The following is a 21,519-nucleotide window of genomic DNA, read 5'->3' as shown; positions in this document are numbered from 1 at the left end:
TAATACATATCCTAATTAAATAATATGATAATTATGCTTACAAGCATATTTTTTAAGACGTATTTTATTTTTGGAAACCAAGTATATGTATTTAACTAACAAGTAAAACCAAATAGAGTTAAATAGGACTTCTTAACTTCACACAATGAACTAGATGTTTTGACCCATGATTAAAGTTAAACCAAGATTAATATAAATGATAAATTCACAACTTTAAATTTTTTTGATGTGCGTATTTTTGTTGTATGTATGCCATATTTGATGTATTATTTACTCTTTTTACATGTTTCATTGATTTTTTTTTCTTTATTTGTTATGTTATGTAGGGATGGAACAAAATGTTGAAAATAAGGATGTTGTTGAAGAGCCAAGAGCAGGAATGTCATTTTCATCAGTTGAGGAAGTAAGGGCATACTACACGAGTTATGCAAAGCAAGTTGGGTTCGGAGTGACAAAGCGAAGTTCTAAAATCGGAGATGATGGGAAAATAAGGTATTTCACCCTTGCTTGTGTCCGTCAAGGTACGTCTATGAGCACAACGTCGAATATTCTCAAACCAAGGCCGATGGAACATAACGGGTGCAAGGCAAAGATCAATGTCATATTAAGTTCCGAAGGAGAGTTTTGTTTGACCCATGTTGTCCTTGAGCACAATCATACTCTCAGTCCTGGAAAAACAAGATATATTAGATGTCATAAGAGGTTGGATGAGTCGAGCAAGAGAAGATTAGAATACAATGATATGGCTGGCATTCAATTGAGCAAGAACTACAATTATTGCGTCGCTGAGGCAGGAGGATATGAGAATCTCACATTTGGAGAAAGAGATGCACGTAATTACATACGTGAGGTGAGATTACTTCGGCTTGGGTTAGGAGGTGCCGAAGCACTACAAAACTACTTCACTCGTATGCAATCGCAAAATGATGGTTTCTTTTATGTCATGGATGTTGATAAAGAGACCAGATTGAGGAATGTGTTTTGGGCAGATGCCCGTAGTAGAGCATATGAGTCATTCGGTGATGTAATAACTTTCGACACGACGTACTTGACCAATGCATACAAAATGCCATTTGCTCCTTTTGTGGGAGTTAATCATCATGGTCAATCAATTTTATTTGGATGTGGCCTGATTTCTGCAAAGGATACGGACACATTCGTTTGGTTATTTGAATCATGGCTCAAATGCATGAATGGCCGCGCACCACAAGCCATAATAACAGACCAAGATAAAGCTATGCAAAATGCAATTGCAAAGGTGTTTCCGAAATCTCGACACCGATTTTGCTTGTGGCATATAATGAAAAAAGTTCCCAAAAAATTTGGAGCGTACAGTCAATACGATGATATTAAAAGTCAGCTGCACAGGTATTTATTTTCCTCGATTATTTCTTGAATGCGGTGTTATCTCCTTGTGGCATATTATGGGTAATTCAACAACTAATGTTTTGATTGTTCACACAGGTGTGTTTATGACACGTTGAGTCGTGATGAATTCGACAAGTGTTGGCAGCAACTTCTTGACAGTTTTGATCTGCATGATCATTCATGGCTTGAGTGGTTATATTTTGAGCGTCATCTATGGGTGCCAGCGTACATCAGGAATGACTTTTGGGCATGAATGTCATCTACTCAGAGAAGCGAGGGTATGAATGCGTTTTTTGATGATTACATAAATTCAAAGACAACTTTAAAGCAGTTTGTAGATCAATATGATAATGCACTTAGACGCAAGAATGAGAATGAACTTGCAGCTGACTTTAGTTCATTCCACACACAAATTCCGTGCATTACTTTTTATGGCATTGAGAGGCAGTTTCAAGCAGTTTATACAAATGCAAAATTTAAAGAAGTTCAAGAAGAGTTAAGAGGTTTGATTTATTGTTGTGCGTCAATGGTTCGAAGTAAAGGAGGGATTTTTACATATCATGTGGCTGATCAAGTCCAAGTTATGGACGGGTTTAGAAAAAGTACAAAATATGTTGTTGAGTTTAACGAAGAAGAGTGCGAAGCTAGCTGCACATGTCATTTGTTTGCTTTTAAGGGCATTTTGTGTATACATGCCATCCGTGTGATGACACTCCATGATAAGGAAGAGGTGCCTGCAAAATATATACTTGATAGGTGGAGGAAGGACCTGAAACGAGATTACACACTTGTCCAAAGTAGTCGCGATGATCTGAGTTATAGTCCAAATGCACACCGAATGAATAAATTGAACAAGGCTTTTTACGAGATTTCTTCAATTGCAAGCACCTCAGATGAAGGTTGTGCGAAGTTAATGACTCAATTAAGTAAGTTGAAGCTGGAGTGGGTTGAGGTCCAACCAGTATGTGATAATCATTCTACTGAGTCATTAAGGGTGACAAAGGGGCCTGAAAAATTAAAAAGTCCTGTTGCTGCTCGCAGTAAAGGTAGGCCAGTTTCTAAGAGGAAACAATCATCAGCTGAGAAGGCAGTGAATCGGTTGAAAGCAAGAAAGACTCAAAGGCTAAGTCAGGTAGTTTTTGTAGTTTGTGGTTCTAATTATATTTTGTAATATATCAACATTAACTATATGTCTTGAAATTTTTAACAAAAGAATAGGTCACGCCTAGATAGAAACGTTGTCGCAGATGTTGGCTCGCTTAGCTTGCCTGAGCATGATTTTCCTAGAGCCTCTACTGCTCAATCAGCTATGGCATTGTTCATTTCTTTTCTAATTATATAATATTGATTCTTTGAGGATATTAATTGTGGGTATCTTGTCTTCGCTTGATAGGTACAACCGTTTTTCCAACTCTTGGATGATGTTAACTCTTATGCTACTCCTACACCGATATCTGTATGTATATTAAATTAATTATTTTGAAATTAAATTTTACTCAAGACAATACAATCACTAGTGTAACAATATACTGCAGGTTTGGGATTATAGATCCATTCATTAGCACCATTTTGCAAAGAAGCTGTTAAATTGAAGTAGCCATTGGTGTATTTGTTTACAATGGAAGGTAGGTATATTAAGTTGTTTGATACCTTAATTAAGCTGAGGAGTGCCTGTATTGCTGAGTGTGTTGATGTCTATGTGTCTATTGCAAATGTATTTGTTGTTTGCCTCTGGTTAAAACCTTGTTCTGCATTATGAAAAAATATATTGTTGATGCAATCTTCCCTTGTTGAAGCTATTATTAGTTATTAGGATGATTAGAATCATTAATTATGTCAAAAAGATAACTTTTTTATTTTCCCCCGTGCATTAAGTAAATCATGAAGCTGAAATAGGGAATAGGAAAATAAATTACTTTGATTTCATCTGTTTTGTGCAATCACATCAATTATAAAGGCAAGGAATTGTAAAAATGGATTTTCAGTAACTTTACTTGTTTGTCTTGTGATATTTTCAGGATCATGGCTCGTTTTGTAACCCTAGTTGAAACCAGCGATTATAAAGAAAGAAGAGATGCAATTAATATCAGTGAAAGCTCAGCAATCTAAAATTAGTGCACTTTTTTTATTCTCTTGTAGTCGTGTGCTTATGTAGAATCTGGTTTATAAAGAAAATGGGGCTGCGCCTGATCGCACTAAGTGGGATGTTTATGTACCAAGTGAGAAATTATACAAATTTTATTTCTCACCAATGAAATCCCATAAAAGTGTTATTTATGATTTATTTGGCCAGGTCATTCCCATTGTACATTTGGTAGGATTGCGTACAAGTCAAATTGTGCACAACTTTTTACAACATTACAATGATGAATCCTTAATACATCCCACATACATATTTGGGTCAAGAAAAATGGTGATTACGTACAAGTCATATTGTGCAAACCAATCCTTGATACATAAATAAATACTGCATTCACACTACTGCCAAATATCAATCCTTGGATTAAGTCATTTGGTAAATATTGAGTCATAATATTTATTCCAATTGGATACAACATTATAAAGTAGCTTATTACAACTTTAGTCATAATATTTCATTCCAAGAATACATGAGAATTCAAGATTCTACTCTAGGTAGTCACATTTTCTTGTTTCCTCCATTGTGCATACTTTTAGCACCAATCTGGCTTTTCTTCCACTGTACAAAACATCAAACCACCTGAAAATATCACAAGACAATGTAAATTTTTTTTAATCGGTACACAAGACAATGTAAATAAACTTGGTAAGTAAAGAGACCATATCAAAGTATAGGCCTGATGATAATCTAACTTCTCAATGAGGAATTACTAATCCAGAAGCAACCTAAGCTTATAGTTCTTCATTTTTTGCTTTTCTATTAATGTAAGCTGCAGCATAAGTGACCACTCATAACTTCCCAATGATGCAAACTAGATCTTTTCCTCAAGCTCCAATCCCCTTATAACCTGCCATAGCAAAAATAGATTTAATCCCTCTATTTGTTTTGATTGCCTTCACAGTATCATCAAGATTAATAGTTCAACTCCAAGAAAACCGCCCCTCAGTTACCCTTCATCTTCTTTTCTTAGTTGTAAATATACCAACTATATTCCAACGGAACTAAAACAATCGAGTACATGAGGGTTTAAAAGTGATTTCATTTCGTGTAAGCAAGTCTAAATTTTTCAATTTGAGTGGTGCGGTGACAATACAAAAATTCAATTTATTTCATTTTGCATTACAAGAATCTGTCTACATATCAGATTATATGTCAATGGAAGGCAAATGAAAGGAAAGAACCAAAAGAAAAGCTATTAAAGGGGTGAATGACCAAGCACCTAAAGGAAAAACTTATGTGAAAGGAATCAGAGTACCTGGAAGCTTGGGAGGGGGAGCTGTGCGAGGCGACGATAGCGGCAGCGACAGCGACAGCACCCTTCTGTGACATCTCCCAAATAGCCCAAACTCGAGACAGATAGAAAGACCATAAGAGAGTTAGAAGACGGACGGGCTACTGAGGGAGAGTAAAGGAAGGAGGGAGGGAGGGAGAGAGAGAGAGAGCAGAGGAGAGAGAGTCACGGGGGGCTTTAGCCTTGAAGAGAGACCAAAAAATATATATTTTTTTTTGAATAAAGTATTTCAAAAAATAAAAAAAATAAATACACGTCAGATGCGTAGTAAAGTGGTAGTATAACGTCGTGAGGGTATCATTACCCTTCTGTACAACTCTAATTATTTTATTCATTTTCTGTTTTTTTTTTACATCATTCATTTACTGTTATCTAGTTTTATTTAAAATATTTCCTACCAACATGTACGGAAGATTCACATACTTCCTTAATGATATTTATGAATCGGCTACAAATGTGGGTCCCGTTGCTGCGTCACTTGGCGTGGAAAAGTCAAGATGATGGTAATTGCTTGTTGAGTCTAAGTGGAGAATGACGTATAGGAAATATGACTTGCAATAAGGATCACATGACGTGAGTCTATCGATTGTTTGCATCTCATGATATACTCGATAAAATTGAAGTTGTTACAGAAGATAAGTATGAGAAATGAACTACATTTGAAGAGATATGACTAAGATTATATTTGAAATATGGGTCATCTATTGGACTTTGATTGTTGATGGATAATGTTTGATTTGGATAAGAGTCATTTTATCATAGGATCCTTAACAAAAAAGAGTATAAAAATTTCAACTAATTGAATTTGTAGCATCGCCTCAAGAAATCCATTGGAAAAAAAAAAACTTTATCACCAAGAAAAGAAGAAAGAGAAGAATGGAGTAGCAACATGTAAAGTAACAATTAAAAGAAGATGAAATCGCAAGAACTTGCAATTTGAGGATGCCTTGTCCTCTCGAGTACACGATAACGTGTTCGGGCAAATAGGCATTTTAATTTTTTTCAGAGCAACATATTTATACATCCCAAATTTTAGAGCAATAAATTTAGTTTTTAAATCAGATAAAAAACTAAAATCCAAAAAACTTAAATGCTTTTGATGAAATGATAGTCCATATCATAATTGCTGAGCAAGTTGTTGATTGACGACGACGCTCCCACTCGTTTTGTCTTCTCCTCGTATTTGTCCATAAGATCCCGCAGGCGGTCATGTGTCCTCTTCTTTTCCTCCTGATCTACTTGGGTTGGTTGGCGTTCCTTTGCTTTGGGACTCCTCGTCGCTCTACTTGTCTCGATATTGACCTCCGCCTCCTTTAGATCCCGCATCCTTTCGTTTTAGGGCTTCGTTCTCCCTCTGCAAGGCTTCCATCTCCATGGTCATTCTCTACAACCTCTCATTCATCTCTGCAAACCTTCTACCCATCAAATTATTCAATTGTCTGTCATTGGAGTCACTTCCTGTTCACAAATTGTGTTAGAGTGTGTGGTAGCAGGCATCTAGATTTTGCTTCACCAGTAAGTTAATCAATATACTACATATTCCACAAAAGGCGCTAAACTATTGATACAATTTCCTGTGATTCTTACAAGACACATAAACAACGTACAACCATAATAAAAACCTCAGGAAACTCAATAGGGAATGCATCCGATGGTTAAGTCAAAAAAGAATCGGTTTCTTTAAATGAATAATTAATCATCTCTAGAATATACATGGTAGGATAATTATAAGGATTGAGGTGTTCTACCATGGCATGACTTCTTCAGGGCACGATTGTTGGTACTTAGTATGAAATGTTACCTTCCTTATCCCAATTCTGCCATTGATAGCATTATTTCGGCTTCGGTATCTTACTTGGACTTATCCTCATGGATCCTCATCTTAGAGGGATACGGTTAATTGAGTTTTCATATTAAGCATTACGTCTACCATGGCTTTATCTCTAGGCTCGTAACACTGTATAATGTGTTTTGTGTAATTTTATCCTTTAGTCGCCCTCTGTCATGTGAGTCACTCGTGATTTAACCATTGTCTGCCACTAGCCTTTCTTTGCCAATAATGTTTATTTGTGTCAAAAAATAATGACATTATTCCATTAAGTATTACAAAATGTATAGGACACACCTTCTATCCTATAATTAAGTTTTTGTTACTAACCTCTATATCTTGACTTGAATGAGATTTGCTCCATGTGTAGTTCTTTTAAGAATAATCTCTTGCACTATGACAAATTTGGAATTTATCCTATCAGTTATTAATTATGTACATCATACTTAATGAAAAACATACTAAATTTAATAAATGAACCTTTTTATTTTAAAAAATAAAATAAAATAGAAAAAATATTATTAAAATATATATTATCTTTTTTATAAAGCAAAGCTTGGCCACCATGTGGCACCAAATTTGGCAACCTTATGGTAGCCCATATTATGAAGCTAACATGGAGTGGTCGAATCCAACCACCCTCGAAGTGGTAATAGGCAAGTTGCGGTTGAACCTCACATAGTTTAGCCCCCCATAGTGTGACCTCCTTCCCTTCCTCCTTGTCTTGTTTTTCATTAATAAGATAGAACAAAATACAAAATAAATATCAAGTTTAATATAGCACAAAAAGTTATTCATAAACAAATTACACTGGAGAATTTCACTTTAGGTAAAACACAATGAATTATTAATCAGATTTACCTTAATTATTTATTTGTAGTTAAGGTTTAAAACAAAATTATCTTATATATTATAACAATTAATATCGATAATTTGAAAAAGGGAAGTATTATAAATAAATAAAAAATTATATAAAAATTAAATTTATTAATTAATTAAATTTATTTTATGATAAAAATAATTTTATAATTTAACTTCAAATATCATTATTTTTAGGGTTGAAAACCAACATGGTCGATGTGGTTTCGGTGCAAAATCGACGCCGCACCAACAAATTTTGGAGAGGCTTAGAACCGGCCGATTATGAGAGAAAAAACCGGTAGCTTTGGTCTCGCCGTGAATCGGTGTGGCTCATCGGTCTTCCGTCGGTGTCTCTGTGAAGGAAGAGGGGAGTGGAGGACTGTGCCGTCAGTGGGAAGAAGCGAACCTACAGAGGAGAAAATCAGAGGGAATAAGAAGACAAGGGAAGAATATGGTTAAGCACCAACAATGTCGGAGTCGGAGTGCCCTACCTTCGACTCTGACTCTAACTCCGACTCCAATTATCATAGCCTCAGATCCGACTACGACTTTTCGGAGCAGAGTCATATTTGGGCTTTTTTATTGGTTTTTTTTTATGCCATTTGAAATTTCAATTTGACAATCTTAGACTCTCACTAATCAAATTTGGGCTTCTAGATTCCAATTTTTTTAAAAAAATATTTTTCAATTTCAATTTTATTAAAATATAACCAAAATTGAGAAAATAAATCATTGTACAAAATATAACCAATATAACCAAAATTGAAAAAATAAACTAATATTTATTTATTAGTATTACATGTTATTATACATTGATTATTATACATTACTAGTACATGTTATTATACTTTAATTATTATATATTAGTATTACGTATTATTATAAATTTATATATTTATGTTTATACATCATACATTAGTATTAAATGTTATTATATAATTAATATTACATGTTATTATACATTAGTATTTATACATTAGTTGTTATTATACATTAGTGTTACTTGGTAGTAATAGTTAATAGTATGGTGTTTACAGATACTAAACTATTATTAGTGAATTTAGTCTATTTATATTATAGTATAAGTATATTATTTTGGGTTAATTATATTTTGCCTACTCGAACATTCACTCAATTCACAATATATTTCGAAACTAATAATTGCATCAAAATGAACTCGCTTACTTTCAAAACTTGTCAATCCCCTCATTCCGTCTACCAGCAGCGTCAAAAGTAACAGAAAGTGCCTTCACGTGCATAAAATTTACTGCAAAGATGTAATTTTTATCTAATTTATTATCATTGACCATATAAAATATAAAATAATATATACTATCAATTAACAATAAATCATAAATGAATAACCATATAAAAAATTATTTGATAGCAAAGTTGCAAGCAAGTATGAATAATCTATGTACACAATGAAATTATTTGATATTCATTATCCATATATAAAATGTATGATATTATTAATAATTATGCATACAAAAGAATAAAGTTTAAGCTAGTAAGTAGTAACTATCCATCATTTTCTCCAGAACGATGTCAGTCCAGTCTAGTCCGATAGGTCCGTTCTGGCCTAATTATTTTATTATTTTTTTCATCTTTTATTTTTCAAATAAATTAATAAAAAAATATTTAAATTACTAAATTTAAATTAAGTAAATTATTAATGTAGATTATGTAACTAACTCATTAAAAAAATATTTTACTATAATTAAATTTATGATGTTGATAGTTACTACTTACTAACTTAGACTTTACTATTTAATATGCATAATTATTAATAATATCATACATTTTATATATGGTCAATGAATATCAAATAATTTCATTGTGTACATAGATTATTCATATTTGCTTGCAACTTAGATATCAAATAATTTTATATATGATTATTCACATATGATGTATTAACTATTTATATATAATGACATAAATTATTACATGATTTATGATTAATTATTAATTAATAGTATATATTATTTTTATATTTTATATGGTCAATGACAATATATTAGATGAAAATTATATATTTACAGTGAATGTTATGCACATGAGTAGCACATGGAGGCCCTTTTCGTTACATTTGATGTTGCTAGTAGATGGAATGAGGGGTTGGTAAGTTTTGAAAATAAGTAGGTTCACTTTGATGCAATTATTAGTTTCAATGACACATTGTAAATTGAGTGAAAGTTCAATGAGTCAAAATGTAATTAACCCTATTATTTTATAATAATTTGCTCATACTAGTATATTATTAAATTTAATTAACTATATAAGTTATATATGATTAATATATAAAAAATACATATATTTTCATAAAATATGTACAATATCAGAATCAGAGTCGGAGTCGGTACATCGCTACCTTCAACTCCGACTCCGACTCCAATTCTGACCTTTTTGATTAAAAAAATTTTGACTCTGACTTCGACTCCACTTATCGGAATCGGTGCAAAATCAGATTTTTAAATTTTTGTTCAATCCTAAATAAGAAGAAGAAGCGGGGTTATTAATCTCAAGATGAAACGATGATTTGGATAAAAGTCAAATGACGCCATTTTATCTAATTTTTTTTATAAAATTCATAACTAAAATGATGTTATTTCATTTACTTAATCAACATCGTTTTTTATACATATAATATAAAATATATATATATATAAATATATAATCAGTTGGTTCAACAGTTTGGATTTAATTCAGATCGAAATCAAATCGGCCAATATTGATTTCCTTATTTTTACACCGCCGGCCGATCGATTCACTACCGATTTAGCCCAATTCCAGACTCTGGCGACGGTCCGCATCGCGACGGTTTCTGTACAACTCTAATTATTTTATTCATTTACTGTTTTTTTTTTCATCATTCATTTACCGTTATCTAGTTTTATTTAAAATATTTCCTACCAACATGTACGGAAGATTCACAGACTTTCCTTAATGATATTTATGAACCGGCTACAAATGTGGGTCCCGTTGCCGCGTCACTTGGCGTAGAAAAGTCAAGACATACACGTCGTCGGCTAATCCCAGACAACTTTCTAAACAAAAAGATTTTATATACTCGCCTCGCCTAATTTAGCACGAAACGTGTCGCCTTTGAAGTATGAAGCACGCGATGTCCCATAAATCGGCGAGTACAAGACTTCTATTACTCTCAAGCGTGCCTCTAGAATCCTCAATTCGCCAAAGATAATTTCCAGGATACAAAGAGCACGACCGAAAAGCATCAGGGCCCGTCTGATCTGAATCGTACGCACGCCGCTATGTTTGGATTATGACTTGTCAAATATCTTCAACTGGAGAATGAGCGGCTGAGATTAAACCAATTGCGGCGCGCGGGCCTATAAGTAGGGGAGCGACTAGCCTAGCAATCTTAGGCTTTTAGTGCTTCGCATGTTTCTCTCTGTATCTGTGTCTCGCTCGCTGTGGACGTCAGCGAAGGGGTTTTGAGAAATTGAGACTAGGGTTTGGAGTCCTACTTATTTTCGACGGCTCTATCGAGAGATCCAGGTTTTGAATTGGATTCTACCAAAGCTTTTCTAGGGTTTATATCGTTTTCTCGCATTGTCTTGTACGGTTCGTACAATTTCTTGAGCTTCGATTGGTGTTTTCCTGTTGATCTAGGGTTTTGATCAACAGATAAGGTTTCTTTCGTAAGTTTCGATTGGTGTTTTCCTGTTGATCAGGAAGTTTCTTCTTAACCAGTTAAGGTTTCTTTCGTAATTCTTTCTTTTCCCTGAAATTTTCTTGATTTCCTTCGGAGATTTTGATCTCAAGATAGAGGGTTCGTAGATTACCGATAGACCAAGAAAGGGAAGTTTTCTTTGTTTGTGGTTGTTTCTGGGGTTAGTTAGGTTTAGGGGTTTACATTCGTTGGATTGGATCAGTGAATCTGTCGTGGTTAGGGATATCGCAATCGTCATTTATAATTTAATCCCTTTTGCAATGGATAATAGAAAATTTGTGGATTTTGAAATTTGTATAGCTGGAGAATAAAGAACATCATTATTTCTATCAACTTTTATTCCCAAATTCTTGAGCTTTTGACATCTTTACGTGCTCAAATGCCATTGAAGAGAACTGAACAAGTGCCGCTACATGGGGCCATAGAATTGTTTTGAGGTCATTTTTTAAGATAAAAGGAAAACAACCCAATTGGGTGAGATGGAAATATTCGTATGTGTCTTAATTTGATACTTGAGTTGGATTTTGGCATGATGTGCAGATTTCAGAATTTGCTATTTGCTAAGATTGATCAGGGTGGCATTGCTTATTGTCACCAGTTGATATGTGCGGTTATTTGAGGTTTATCATATGGCACCTAGTGTTCCCATAGATTTCACTGGATTGAAGGAATCGAGGAAGTGTTCAGTATCACAAATGATGGGAAAGTCACGGAAATACTCTAAAGGGCATTCATCTGCTTTTGTACCTAATTACCGGCATGCTGTTGAGACAATGGGTGAATCAGAAGGGTTTGGTAGTTCTGGACGGGTTGACATGGAGATAATGATTTCTGAGGATTCATATGCCCCGAAGAGAAAATGCATTAGCTTGATCGCAGATGGTTGTGATAGTTTTGTGGTGCCAATGCGAGTTTTGTCATTGTCAAAGATGTCACAGTCTGAAAGGAAGGAATTAGAATTGAGGTTGAAAATGGAACTTGAACAGGTCCAGATCCTTCAGAGGAAAGTTGCTAGTTTTAGTTCAAATGTTGTGTTATCCCCCTCTAGCGATATCCGGAGCTGCAGTGATGGAAAAAAGAGGCCTCCACTTGAGAGTTTGTGGAGGTCAACTGAAGTATCTGCTCTGCATGGTAAGAAGCGAGCTCCTGCAGGGCGTAATCGATCGCGTGCGAAAAAGAGTTCATCTGGGCTCTTTGAACCAGTGAAACTGACTGCATTAGAGAACACATCAAATGCTTTGTTGATGGAAAAATGTAAGATGTTGCTGCATGGTGTTATGTTACACAAGTATGCTTGGATTTTCAATGAACCGGTTGATGTTGTCAAGTCGAACATTCCGGATTATTTCACTGTCATTAAACATCCAATGGATTTGGGCACAGTGAAGAGGAGGATAGATTCAGGTGAATATTCAAGCCCATTGGTGTTTGCTTCAGATGTACGGCTTACTTTCTCAAATGCCTTGACTTACAACCCACCTGGAAATGATGTCCATCATATGGCCAAAACACTCGGTAAATATTTTGAAGCGAGATGGAAAGCTATTGAGAAGAAGCTTTCACTGACCACTGATGAGCAATCAGTGCCATTAAGAGCTGGTGATCCTGTAGAAAGTGAAATTACTACCCAAATTCAACCTACTAAAAGGAAAAAATTCCTCACTGAGAATGACACTAGTATGAAGCTAGAGCCTGTTAGGCAGATAATGACCAGTGAAGAGAGGCTGAAACTGAGCTCAGAATTGGAGCCTTTGTTGGCAGAATTGCCTGAAAGCATTGTTGATTTCTTAAAGGAACATAGTGCAGGGCAAACCAATGAGGAGGAGATTGAGATTGATATTGATGCTCTTAGTGATGCAACCGTGCTCACATTAAGGAAGCTTTTAGATGACTATATGCTGGAGAGGCAGAAAAACCAGGAGAAAGATGAACCTTGTGAAATCGATGTACCTTCCTTTCACTAAAGCTGGTGTTTGTCTTTCTGTGTCAAATTTTCAACTAACTATATTGAATTTTATCTGATTAGTGACACACATTTGTTGTTACAGCTTCCTAATGAGTTCTCAGGCAATGATCTGGTTGATGAGGATGTGGATATCATTGGCGGTAATGATCCTCCTGTTTCAAGCTACTCTCCAGTAGAGATAAAGAAAGATGTAGCCAATAGAAACAGTAAATGCAGTAGTTCAAGTAGCTCTAGTAGTGAGTCAGGATCTTCATCCAATGGTTCGTGTCGTTGCATACTCTATATGTGTATTTTGAATTTACAATTTGTTCTTAATTTACAAAATTTGGAGAAAGGAGTGCAGTATTTCAACGTCTATGCTTATCCATTTCAGATCTGGATTCTGTGTTGAGACATGATGCAAAAATTATGTACTACTGTATTAGCCAAAGAATGCCTTACACTTTAAAAGGGTGCAAGTCATTTTTTTGGTGGTTTTAACACTAAATGCAAGGCATAAGACTTGCTGTAGCTTCCATACCATCAGCATTTCTACTGATAATAAAATATAAGTTTTCAGTTTCTCTATCCATTCAATAATCTTTCAAAATGGGCGCATGGTTCTATACAATTTACATAGCCCTTCGCATTAAATATGCTTGTGGTCGCCATAATTCTATGCTTGAATAGGTTGGTGGTTAGTGTAAAATGTCAACCCCCGCCCCGGGAAGGGGGGTGCTTTTTGTTTCAAATCTCATATATACTTGTTTTCTATTTTTCTTTTCCTTTTTAATTGACAGATTCAGAGTCAGGCAGTTCATCTAGAAGGGAATCAGATGCTGCTAAAGCCTCTGTTACCATTGTTGATTTTAAGGTATGCCCGAATATCTTGAAAAAATTAGAAAAGGAACATTATAGATGAAACTCACCCCTCTCTCTAAGTGAAGATTTTTTTTCATGTCCTTTTTCTATGGCAGGAAAACTTGGGCTCTGGAGCAACGTTGGATCAAAAGAAAAATGATCTTGGTGATTCAGAAATTGAAAATAGTGAGCTTCTAGGTGATATATGTGACCTGTGGATGTTTTTGGATTATGATGTGGTAGCTTTTGCATGCTACTGGGAATAATTAGAATTGATTGATGTGTCGAAGTTTGATGTCCTATTTCTTGTACAGATTCAATTAATGGGGTGGGGCTAGTTGAACAGAACTCCCAGTGCAAGCCAATGTCTGCTGAGGCTGATGACCATCAAGAGGGTAAGCATGAAATCACAAAGAAAACTATCTGCTGTTAGTATTGGCGCATCATCTCATTGCTTCATGCTGTAACATTATAGGGGAGAGTGCTCCATCCGAGAGTCAAGTCTCCCCCGAGAAGCTTTACCGTGCAGCTTTACTGAGGAGTCGTTTTGCTGACACCATACTTAAAGCTCGTGAAAAGGCACTTGAAAAGGTTGGCTGCACTCCTAGGATTGCTGCTTTTTATTAACATCGATGTATATATCCCAAAGTTATTGCATCTTTTACTTAATTTTGTTATTCACCATTTCATATTGGTTGGGTTCAGGGTGAAAAGCGGGATCCTGAAAGATTACGACTTGAGAGAGAGGAACTTGAAAGGCGGCAGAAAGAAGGTTCTCATTTGCACTTTGCTGAACATCAGTTTGGTGTCATCAATGTGCATGCCTGCTTGGAGTTGATTCTAATCAGTTTACCAAGCTATTCCAGTTATTGATTTTCTTTTCAATTTTGTTATTATTAGAAAAAGCTCGATTGCAAGCTGAGGCCAAGGCTGCTGAAGAGTTTCGAAGAAAGGCTGAAGCAGACGCTGCAGCTGAAGCTAAAAAGAAGAGGGAACTAGAGAGAGAAGCTGCACGCCAGGCATTGCTAAAGGTAAGGTGGACAGATCAATCTTGTGGCAGAAGCGAACTACAACCTGTTTCTAAATGTTATTGAAATGCTTCTGGCTTGTTGCAGATGGAGAAGACTGTCGATATGAATGAAAACAGCCAATTTATGGAAGATCTAGAAATGCTTACGGCTGCCCATGACGAACATCTACCAAGTTTCCCAGAAGAGAGAAGCCCAGATCATTCTCAAAATGGTTTTGGTTTTGGTAGTTTCAAACTTCAGGGTAACCCCTTGGAACAACTTGGACTGTACATGAAGGTTGACGACGAGGATGAAGAAGAACCACCCAAGAGCACTCCAGAACCATCAATCGATGTCGAGGAAGGAGAAATTGATTGATCAGTTAAAATTTCTTCATACCAAACCAGCTGAGGTACTAGACTTGAAGATGATCGATCACCCTTCGACACAGGCCATACACATGGGTCACCAAACTGCGTCCTTTTCAGGTTTCCTGGCCAATTTCCTGTTTGATGGTGCGCATCGAACCCTTGGGAAAGAGTAAAGATAGAAAATACCAGAAGCATGATCGGCAGCCATTGTTTTGGGTGGTTTATGATAAATACCTGGTTTTTGGATTGGGATGTGTTGTGAAACTCTTCAAACATATTGGGGGAATGTGCTTTTTTGTTTTTTTAGAAGAGATGTACCATATCAGCTATTCAATTTTTTTTTTGTACAAAAGAAAAAGAAAAATCCATAAATGTAGTCCTGCATTTGTTAGTTTTTTTTAGAGGGGCGTAACTGTACAATATTCAAAAGCCGAGATAAAAGGCATTCGCTCAACTCATTTGTTAGTTTTCTTGGACTTAAATTACAGTTTTTCTCATGGGAATTTAGCAGTTTTATTTTTGGGTCAATCTCTCTGTCTCTCTGTCTCTCTCACCTGTCCGACTTGAGTATAAACCATAGACATAATTAAAATCTGTATTTAATGTTTTTGTTGTAAGATTCTGTTAAAATAAAAATAGGATTCTTAATTTGTACATATTTTCAACAGCAATCGGATTGCTCCAATGATTTAAATCTAGAGGAATTATATGCAGCAACCTACACTCTCTACATACCATGCATTTAATTTTTTTTTTTTTTTTAACTCAATACATTAAGTGTGTGGAGTGTGTGATAAATAGTAGGCTGATGTAAATATTTTTCCTTAAATCTATTTTAATACTTGGAATAAAATCATAGCAAAACTGGAGATTGAATAATTTCAGTCTGAACACACCCTACATCTTATTAAAAAAAAAAAAAAATTTACCAAATATGGAGTGTGGGGCTGAATCTTGAATAACAGTTGATGTATAGTAAAATGAATAGTATCACTTATAATAAAAAGAAAAAATTATAAGCGTGCTGTATCACTGAATAACTAATGCATAGTAAAACTTTTGAGTTTAGGTTTTAGAAAATAATAGAAAAAAAAAAATTCCGGACTACTTGATCTTCGGCCCCGCTCGTTCTCAGAATCTAAATGGCCGCCGCCGCTATTGCCTTCAGCTCTACTGGAGCCCCGGCGAAGCTCTCCCAATTCTCTCGCCTCCGCCCTCCGATCTTCGCCTCACTTCGACTGCCTCGCCTCTCCTCTCATTTCGGATTCGGAACCTCCTCCTCTTCCTCCGGTAAATCATAATTTTTTTCTTTTCCATTTTTCGAATTTCCGTTTGCCTTTAGCTTTATTATTCTGGTCCATATGACTATATAACTGAAAATATGTGTGATTGTTTTGTATGTATGTTCATACGGATTGTGCGAGTTGCTGTGCAGGCTTGAGAGCTCAGGTTGCAGCAGTTGAGCAACCGAGTGTAGGTGTTGCTCAGAATGTGGAAGCTCCGGTGGTTGTTGTCACTGGGGCTTCTAGAGGCATCGGAAAGGCCATTGCCTTAAATCTCGGAAAAGCTGGTTGTAAGGTCTCTCATCTTTCTATCTCTCTCTGGGTTCAGCGACGACAATTCCTGAATCATGCATGCGTTTGCGAGTAGAGGGAGGGATGGAGGGAGGGAATTTTAGCAATTATTTTAATTGAAACTATTCTATGCAGTAATATGTGTAGATGGATATACAAATATATACATATACATATATATATATATACACACTTTGTGAGGCTGTTTCATACCAGAAAAATACAAGAATACTTCGTTTGTTGCTTTATTCTATAGATGTGATAAAAAGAAAAGAAAATTATGCTTCTAGAGAGCTTCTAGGTGTGCATGCCTCATCTCGATGTATCAAATGAGTCGGGCTTTCCGATTGTTGCTATGTGCTGCTTATACTGAAAATGCTGTAATGGGTGAAGGTGGTGAATCATGGTCATTTTCAAACTTTAGAAGAATTCTAGTCATTAGTATCATTCCCATCACCCGTGTTGACAGTAGACATGAATGCACCATTACAGGTCCTAGTAAACTATGCAAGGTCGTCAAAGGAAGCTGAAGAAGTTTCCAAGGAGGTATGTTCTTTTTTTGTTTGTTTTGCATTTTCTTCTTGTTCTTTTTGTGCGCGTGTATATAAAAGATTGCTGTGCTGTCTCCATCTTTGATTGCTCATGAGTCCCAGCCATGTATGGTCTCCATCTTTATATTTGGTGATTTTTTTTTTTTTTTAATTTTAGGGTGAACAAGAATTGAAAGTGAAAATTGGTGGGAAGAGCTAAAGTCTCTCTCCACCGTCTTGCCATTGTATTTGTATATTTAGTACAGTAATAACCTCTAACAGTGACGGTTCCTTTCGACATTCTAAAAATAACATAAATGTTGCTTATAAGTGTTGAAGAGATATGCCACAACACCGAGTGGTTATTTAGAGTGGGAAACACCCAAGAGTGTGAATGCTTATGTCTTTTTTTGTAGATTGAGGCATGTGGCGGCCAAGCTCTTACCTATGGGGGTGACGTTTCAAAAGAAGGTGACGTAGAATTGATGATTAAAACTGTAAGCAAATGTTTATTACGTTGATGGAGTTTCCTTTTTTTGTTAATTGCAATTATTGCTTGCATTCTGATGTCATTCAATTCCCATGCTTACAGGCAGTTGACGCATGGGGAACTATAGATGTCTTGATAAATAATGCAGGTTAATTTTGAATGACCTATCAAATTACTTTTTTTTTTTTTTTTTTTGCAATTTTTTTACCAACTGTTTGGCAACTCCTTTAGGAATAACTCGAGATGGGTTATTGATGAGAATGAAAAAATCACAATGGCAGGAGGTTGTTGATCTAAATCTTACTGGCGTATTTCTCTGCACACAGGTGTGTATATTCAGAAGACCAATTATTTAGCATTAGAGTATACAATATTAGTTCACAGATATTTTACCTAAGTTGCTAATAATTTTGCAGGCTGCAGCCAAAATTATGATGAAAAAGAGAAAGGTATCCATCCTTAGGCTTTCTTTTCTGACAATAGAGACAGATGATTTCAACAAATGAGTTTGCACTACATCAACCAAACTAAGAGCGCATCTGAATGATTTTTTTATAATATTATAACTGAAACCCTCACAGGGAATACCGGTAGATCAAATATCAATACATCAACTTTATGGGGGATTATGGTGAATCGGGCACTTTAGTAGGGGTGATTGAACTAGATGTTGCTGCAGGTCAACTTTCAGCTCCAATTTCTATCTTCAATTTCCACAGGCTTTCCCATATCAACATTTGATAGTTTGCTGGTGTATAGAGGCCTTTGTTCTGGAAGTGCATCTCTTGGACTTTGGATTGTGGAATTTGGAAAGTGACTCACAACTGTGAATAGGGCCAACCCTTGTATACATACACAGTACACATTCCACCCAAGGAAAAAGAATAGAGACCACTAATTTTGTCATCTCATTCATGCATCCAGACTCAGATTATTTGGCATTATTTGACATTACCAGTCTCAAGTGCAATTGAAATTATTTGTCCAGGTCTTTCATCTCTTGCTTCTACATCCTCTCAGCCTACTCTTTGTTTTGCAGGGAAGAATAATCAATATAGCATCTGTTGTTGGTCTGGTTGGCAATGCTGGACAAGCAAACTACAGTGCTGCTAAAGCCGGGGTAATTGGATTTACAAAGAGTGTTGCAAAGGAATATGCAAGCAGGAATATTAATGTAAGCATCTAGGAATATTATGTAAATGTTTGGCTAACAAGACAGACCAATATGCTTCTGGTGCTATTGACTATAAACATATTCTTTTAGTTTGTATTTTTTGTCCACAGCTTTGTGGTTCCCTTGGCCTAATGCAACTAAATAAAGCTTTCTCTCTTCATAGGTTAATGCCGTGGCTCCTGGGTTTATTGCCTCTGATATGACTGGCAAGCTTGGAGAAGACATAGAGAAGAAAATCTTGCAGACTATCCCATTAGGTGAGATCAAAAGACTACTTACTGAGCTTAGGGTATCATTGAAATTGTCTACATGACTCCAACAATTTGAGCATTTTTATGAACCTGTTATAATTGCTGAGAATAAGTAACGAGAGGTTAGAGAATTACATATTATGATTGATATTATAACTTTTTTATATGTGACAAAATAACTATGTTGTTATTCTGCTGATAAAATCTTGCAGTTAATACTCTTTAGATTTTCCCCAATCCATTGTTAGGACGTGTGCGAGTGGCTTAAATAAGATAATCAAAGCCAGATCCTCCAAGATGATCACGTCTTTTGATTTTACCATGAAATTGTTTTCAATTAAGTAACAAAATGCTTCAAATTCAATGGAGACCATGATTGTTATTTTCCTACTGTGCATGTAGGGCGGTATGGCCAACCTGAAGAAGTTGCAGGAATGGTGGAATTCTTGGCGCTTAATCCAGCTGCCAGTTACATTACTGGGCAGGTAATGTTTGGTATATGATGTTTTGTTTTTTTGTTCTTTAGCATTTTTTCTTACACGGGTAAACGGCCACCAATTTGGTATTTACATCTCTTTAGGGGTTCAAGTATGTGTACGTACTCTTGATTGCAGGTCTTCACCATTGATGGAGGAATGGTGATGTAGATGGCCTGGCCCCAAAATCTTGCCAGCTTCATCTTAGAGTTTGACAGAAAAGTAACGCCTTTAGTTAAATTTCACTCCATGTATTTAGCTTGAAGCAGTAATTGAGTTGCAGAAAATAGGAGGATTTTCTTCTGTTTTGTTTTTTTTTTTTTTTGGCCTAAGAGTAATGATATGCATACATCTTTCTTTAATCTTTTTACAACTATGTTTTAGATTGAGGATGGTTATGTATAATTTGAAATCTAAATAAAAAATACTTATTTATTTTTCATGGTACTATCACATTGATTGTAAAATATGCTGTGAAATAATTGTTTGTATATCAATGAGAAATGTTTTTTTTTTTTTTCATTTTTTTAAGAAATTTTTTGAATAATTCAATTTAAGAGGTACAAACTCATGATTAAATTCTAAATAAAAAATTAATCATGAGTTTATTTTGCTGTGTTTATTTTGCTAGCTTAGGTGAGCAGGATCAAATCTATATCTATGTCTACAATTGTGTTCATAATTCTCAAACCATTGTCCTAATAAATTTTAATTAAATGATTTTGGAGACTAAAGGTTTGGGACGATTTAATTGTTCATTGATAATTTAAGTAATTAATTACATCAAGCAGAATGATTGTGTTGGATAGACTTTTCCTTCGAATGCATGTGTTTCTGATATGATAGAGGGACACATGATAATTTCTTAAATGAGTTGAAGGAAACTTCATCCAACCAAGTTTGGAGAAAAACTGTGTCCCAGTCTGGCTGTGTTTATTCCCTTATAAACGAAGCTAATAAATATTCAACTTCAAAATCATAGAAAATAATGCAACGATGATAATTGTTATTACCCGCCAATTCCATGCAAGTTTGATTTGTTATTGTAAGTGCAGGGATTGAAAGTTGTACAACTGGCAGAGAAATAGATGTCTTCAGGTTCTGAACTTCCAAATTCTATGCTTTTATTTTTCTCAAAATTTACTGTTATATAATTGCATTTTTTTTAGACTCATTTTAGTGCTGAGATTTTTGGTTTTCTTGATTTTCCTTGAATAATAAAAAATCATAGAATTTCGCATAGAGTCATGTTGACTTTTACAGTAACCAAACTGTTGAATATGGTTTTAGAGTTCTTTGAGAGAGAGAGAGAGAGAGAGATATTTAATTACATGCTTTATATTTTGTTAAAAATTACAACACAATCACTCATCCAGTGAGTGGGAATCATCTGAAGAATCAGAAAGATTACTTGGGTACTCCTGCAATAATCTTCATTCCCCCACCTCCAATTTATGTCTTTTTACTTGTGTAATCAAGTGATTTGTAAGTGTTACTGAATTTTGAAAGAAGTTGAAAGCAAGGTTCGAAAAATTTGTTTGATCCAAGCCAATTCAAATTGAATCGGCCATAAATCAAATCGATTTTGGTTAATTTTTTGAATCGTTTAAGGACCCGTTTCAATCAATCGATTTAGGTAGATCCAGACTAAT

At 35.2% G+C, this 21,519-nt stretch overlaps 4 protein-coding genes across 8 annotated transcripts; all 4 read left to right on the top strand.

Annotated features, from left to right (window-relative positions):
• Nucleotides 1-328: 328 nt before the first annotated feature.
• On the top strand, nt 329-1,621 carry LOC108986567 (protein FAR1-RELATED SEQUENCE 5-like). The gene is made up of 2 exons (XM_018959216.1): nt 329-1,368; nt 1,465-1,621. Exons 1-2 carry the CDS (start codon nt 329-331, stop codon nt 1,619-1,621), a joined length of 1,197 nt encoding a protein of 398 aa, XP_018814761.1.
• LOC108986568 (protein FAR-RED IMPAIRED RESPONSE 1-like) lies at nt 1,622-3,416 on the top strand. The gene is made up of 4 exons (XM_018959218.1): nt 1,622-2,500; nt 2,582-2,680; nt 2,762-2,824; nt 3,387-3,416. The coding sequence occupies exons 1-4, from the start codon at nt 1,622-1,624 to the stop codon at nt 3,414-3,416; spliced, it is 1,071 nt and encodes a 356-aa protein (XP_018814763.1).
• Nucleotides 3,417-10,890: 7,474 nt separating this feature from the next.
• LOC108986580 (transcription factor GTE10-like) lies at nt 10,891-15,839 on the top strand. Of its 2 annotated transcripts, none has more exons than XM_018959233.2 (9): nt 10,891-13,131; nt 13,234-13,291; nt 13,931-14,004; nt 14,108-14,189; nt 14,306-14,386; nt 14,467-14,582; nt 14,697-14,763; nt 14,892-15,022; nt 15,107-15,839. In XM_018959233.2, the coding sequence occupies exons 1-9, from the start codon at nt 11,815-11,817 to the stop codon at nt 15,377-15,379; spliced, it is 2,199 nt and encodes a 732-aa protein (XP_018814778.1). In that variant the 5' UTR covers nt 10,891-11,814; the 3' UTR covers nt 15,380-15,839. The 2 variants fall into 2 exon arrangements, with proteins under 2 accessions (XP_018814778.1, XP_018814777.1); XM_018959232.2 differs by having other exon boundaries at nt 13,234-13,411.
• Nucleotides 15,840-16,431: 592 nt separating this feature from the next.
• Nucleotides 16,432-20,309, top strand: LOC108986581 (3-oxoacyl-[acyl-carrier-protein] reductase 4). 4 transcript variants are annotated; one of them, XM_035693706.1, is made up of 11 exons: nt 16,432-16,662; nt 16,787-16,950; nt 17,439-17,492; nt 17,893-17,973; nt 18,069-18,114; nt 18,198-18,292; nt 18,383-18,415; nt 19,006-19,140; nt 19,304-19,397; nt 19,794-19,876; nt 19,972-20,309. In XM_035693706.1, exons 1-11 carry the CDS (start codon nt 16,515-16,517, stop codon nt 20,017-20,019), a joined length of 981 nt encoding a protein of 326 aa, XP_035549599.1. In that variant the 5' UTR covers nt 16,432-16,514; the 3' UTR covers nt 20,020-20,309. The 4 variants fall into 4 exon arrangements, with proteins under 4 accessions (XP_035549599.1, XP_035549600.1, XP_018814779.1 ...); XM_035693707.1 differs by having other exon boundaries at nt 16,433-16,662; nt 16,808-16,950; XM_018959234.2 differs by having other exon boundaries at nt 16,433-16,662; nt 20,006-20,309.
• Nucleotides 20,310-21,519: the final 1,210 nt, after the last annotated feature.

This window comes from Juglans regia, chromosome 9 (assembly GCF_001411555.2).
Source record: "Juglans regia cultivar Chandler chromosome 9, Walnut 2.0, whole genome shotgun sequence".
Classification (NCBI taxonomy): domain Eukaryota; kingdom Viridiplantae; phylum Streptophyta; class Magnoliopsida; order Fagales; family Juglandaceae; genus Juglans; species Juglans regia.
The sequence above is the reverse complement of the archived record's forward strand: the minus strand, read 5'-3'. Positions and strand labels throughout refer to the sequence as shown.

What these genes read in the sequence shown, in the direction of transcription:
- LOC108986581 (XM_035693706.1), top strand. Translation starts at nt 16,515, where the DNA reads ATGGCCGCCGCCGCTATTGCCTTCAGCTCTACTGGAGCCCCGGCGAAG. An exon ending in CTTGCAGACTATCCCATTAG is followed by an intron (nt 19,398 to 19,793) that starts GTGAGATCAAAA and finishes CTGTGCATGTAG; the next exon opens with GGCGGTATGGCCAACCTGAA. An exon ending in CCAGTTACATTACTGGGCAG is followed by an intron (nt 19,877 to 19,971) that starts GTAATGTTTGGT and finishes ACATCTCTTTAG; the next exon opens with GGGTTCAAGTATGTGTACGT.
- LOC108986580 (XM_018959232.2), top strand. Translation starts at nt 11,815, where the DNA reads ATGGCACCTAGTGTTCCCATAGATTTCACTGGATTGAAGGAATCGAGG. An exon ending in TTACCATTGTTGATTTTAAG is followed by an intron (nt 14,005 to 14,107) that starts GTATGCCCGAAT and finishes TTTCTATGGCAG; the next exon opens with GAAAACTTGGGCTCTGGAGC. An exon ending in GGCTGATGACCATCAAGAGG is followed by an intron (nt 14,387 to 14,466) that starts GTAAGCATGAAA and finishes GTAACATTATAG; the next exon opens with GGGAGAGTGCTCCATCCGAG.
- LOC108986568 (XM_018959218.1), top strand. Translation starts at nt 1,622, where the DNA reads ATGTCATCTACTCAGAGAAGCGAGGGTATGAATGCGTTTTTTGATGAT. An exon ending in CTACTGCTCAATCAGCTATG is followed by an intron (nt 2,681 to 2,761) that starts GCATTGTTCATT and finishes TTCGCTTGATAG; the next exon opens with GTACAACCGTTTTTCCAACT. An exon ending in CTACTCCTACACCGATATCT is followed by an intron (nt 2,825 to 3,386) that starts GTATGTATATTA and finishes TGATATTTTCAG; the next exon opens with GATCATGGCTCGTTTTGTAA.
- LOC108986567 (XM_018959216.1), top strand. Translation starts at nt 329, where the DNA reads ATGGAACAAAATGTTGAAAATAAGGATGTTGTTGAAGAGCCAAGAGCA. An exon ending in ATTAAAAGTCAGCTGCACAG is followed by an intron (nt 1,369 to 1,464) that starts GTATTTATTTTC and finishes TTGTTCACACAG; the next exon opens with GTGTGTTTATGACACGTTGA.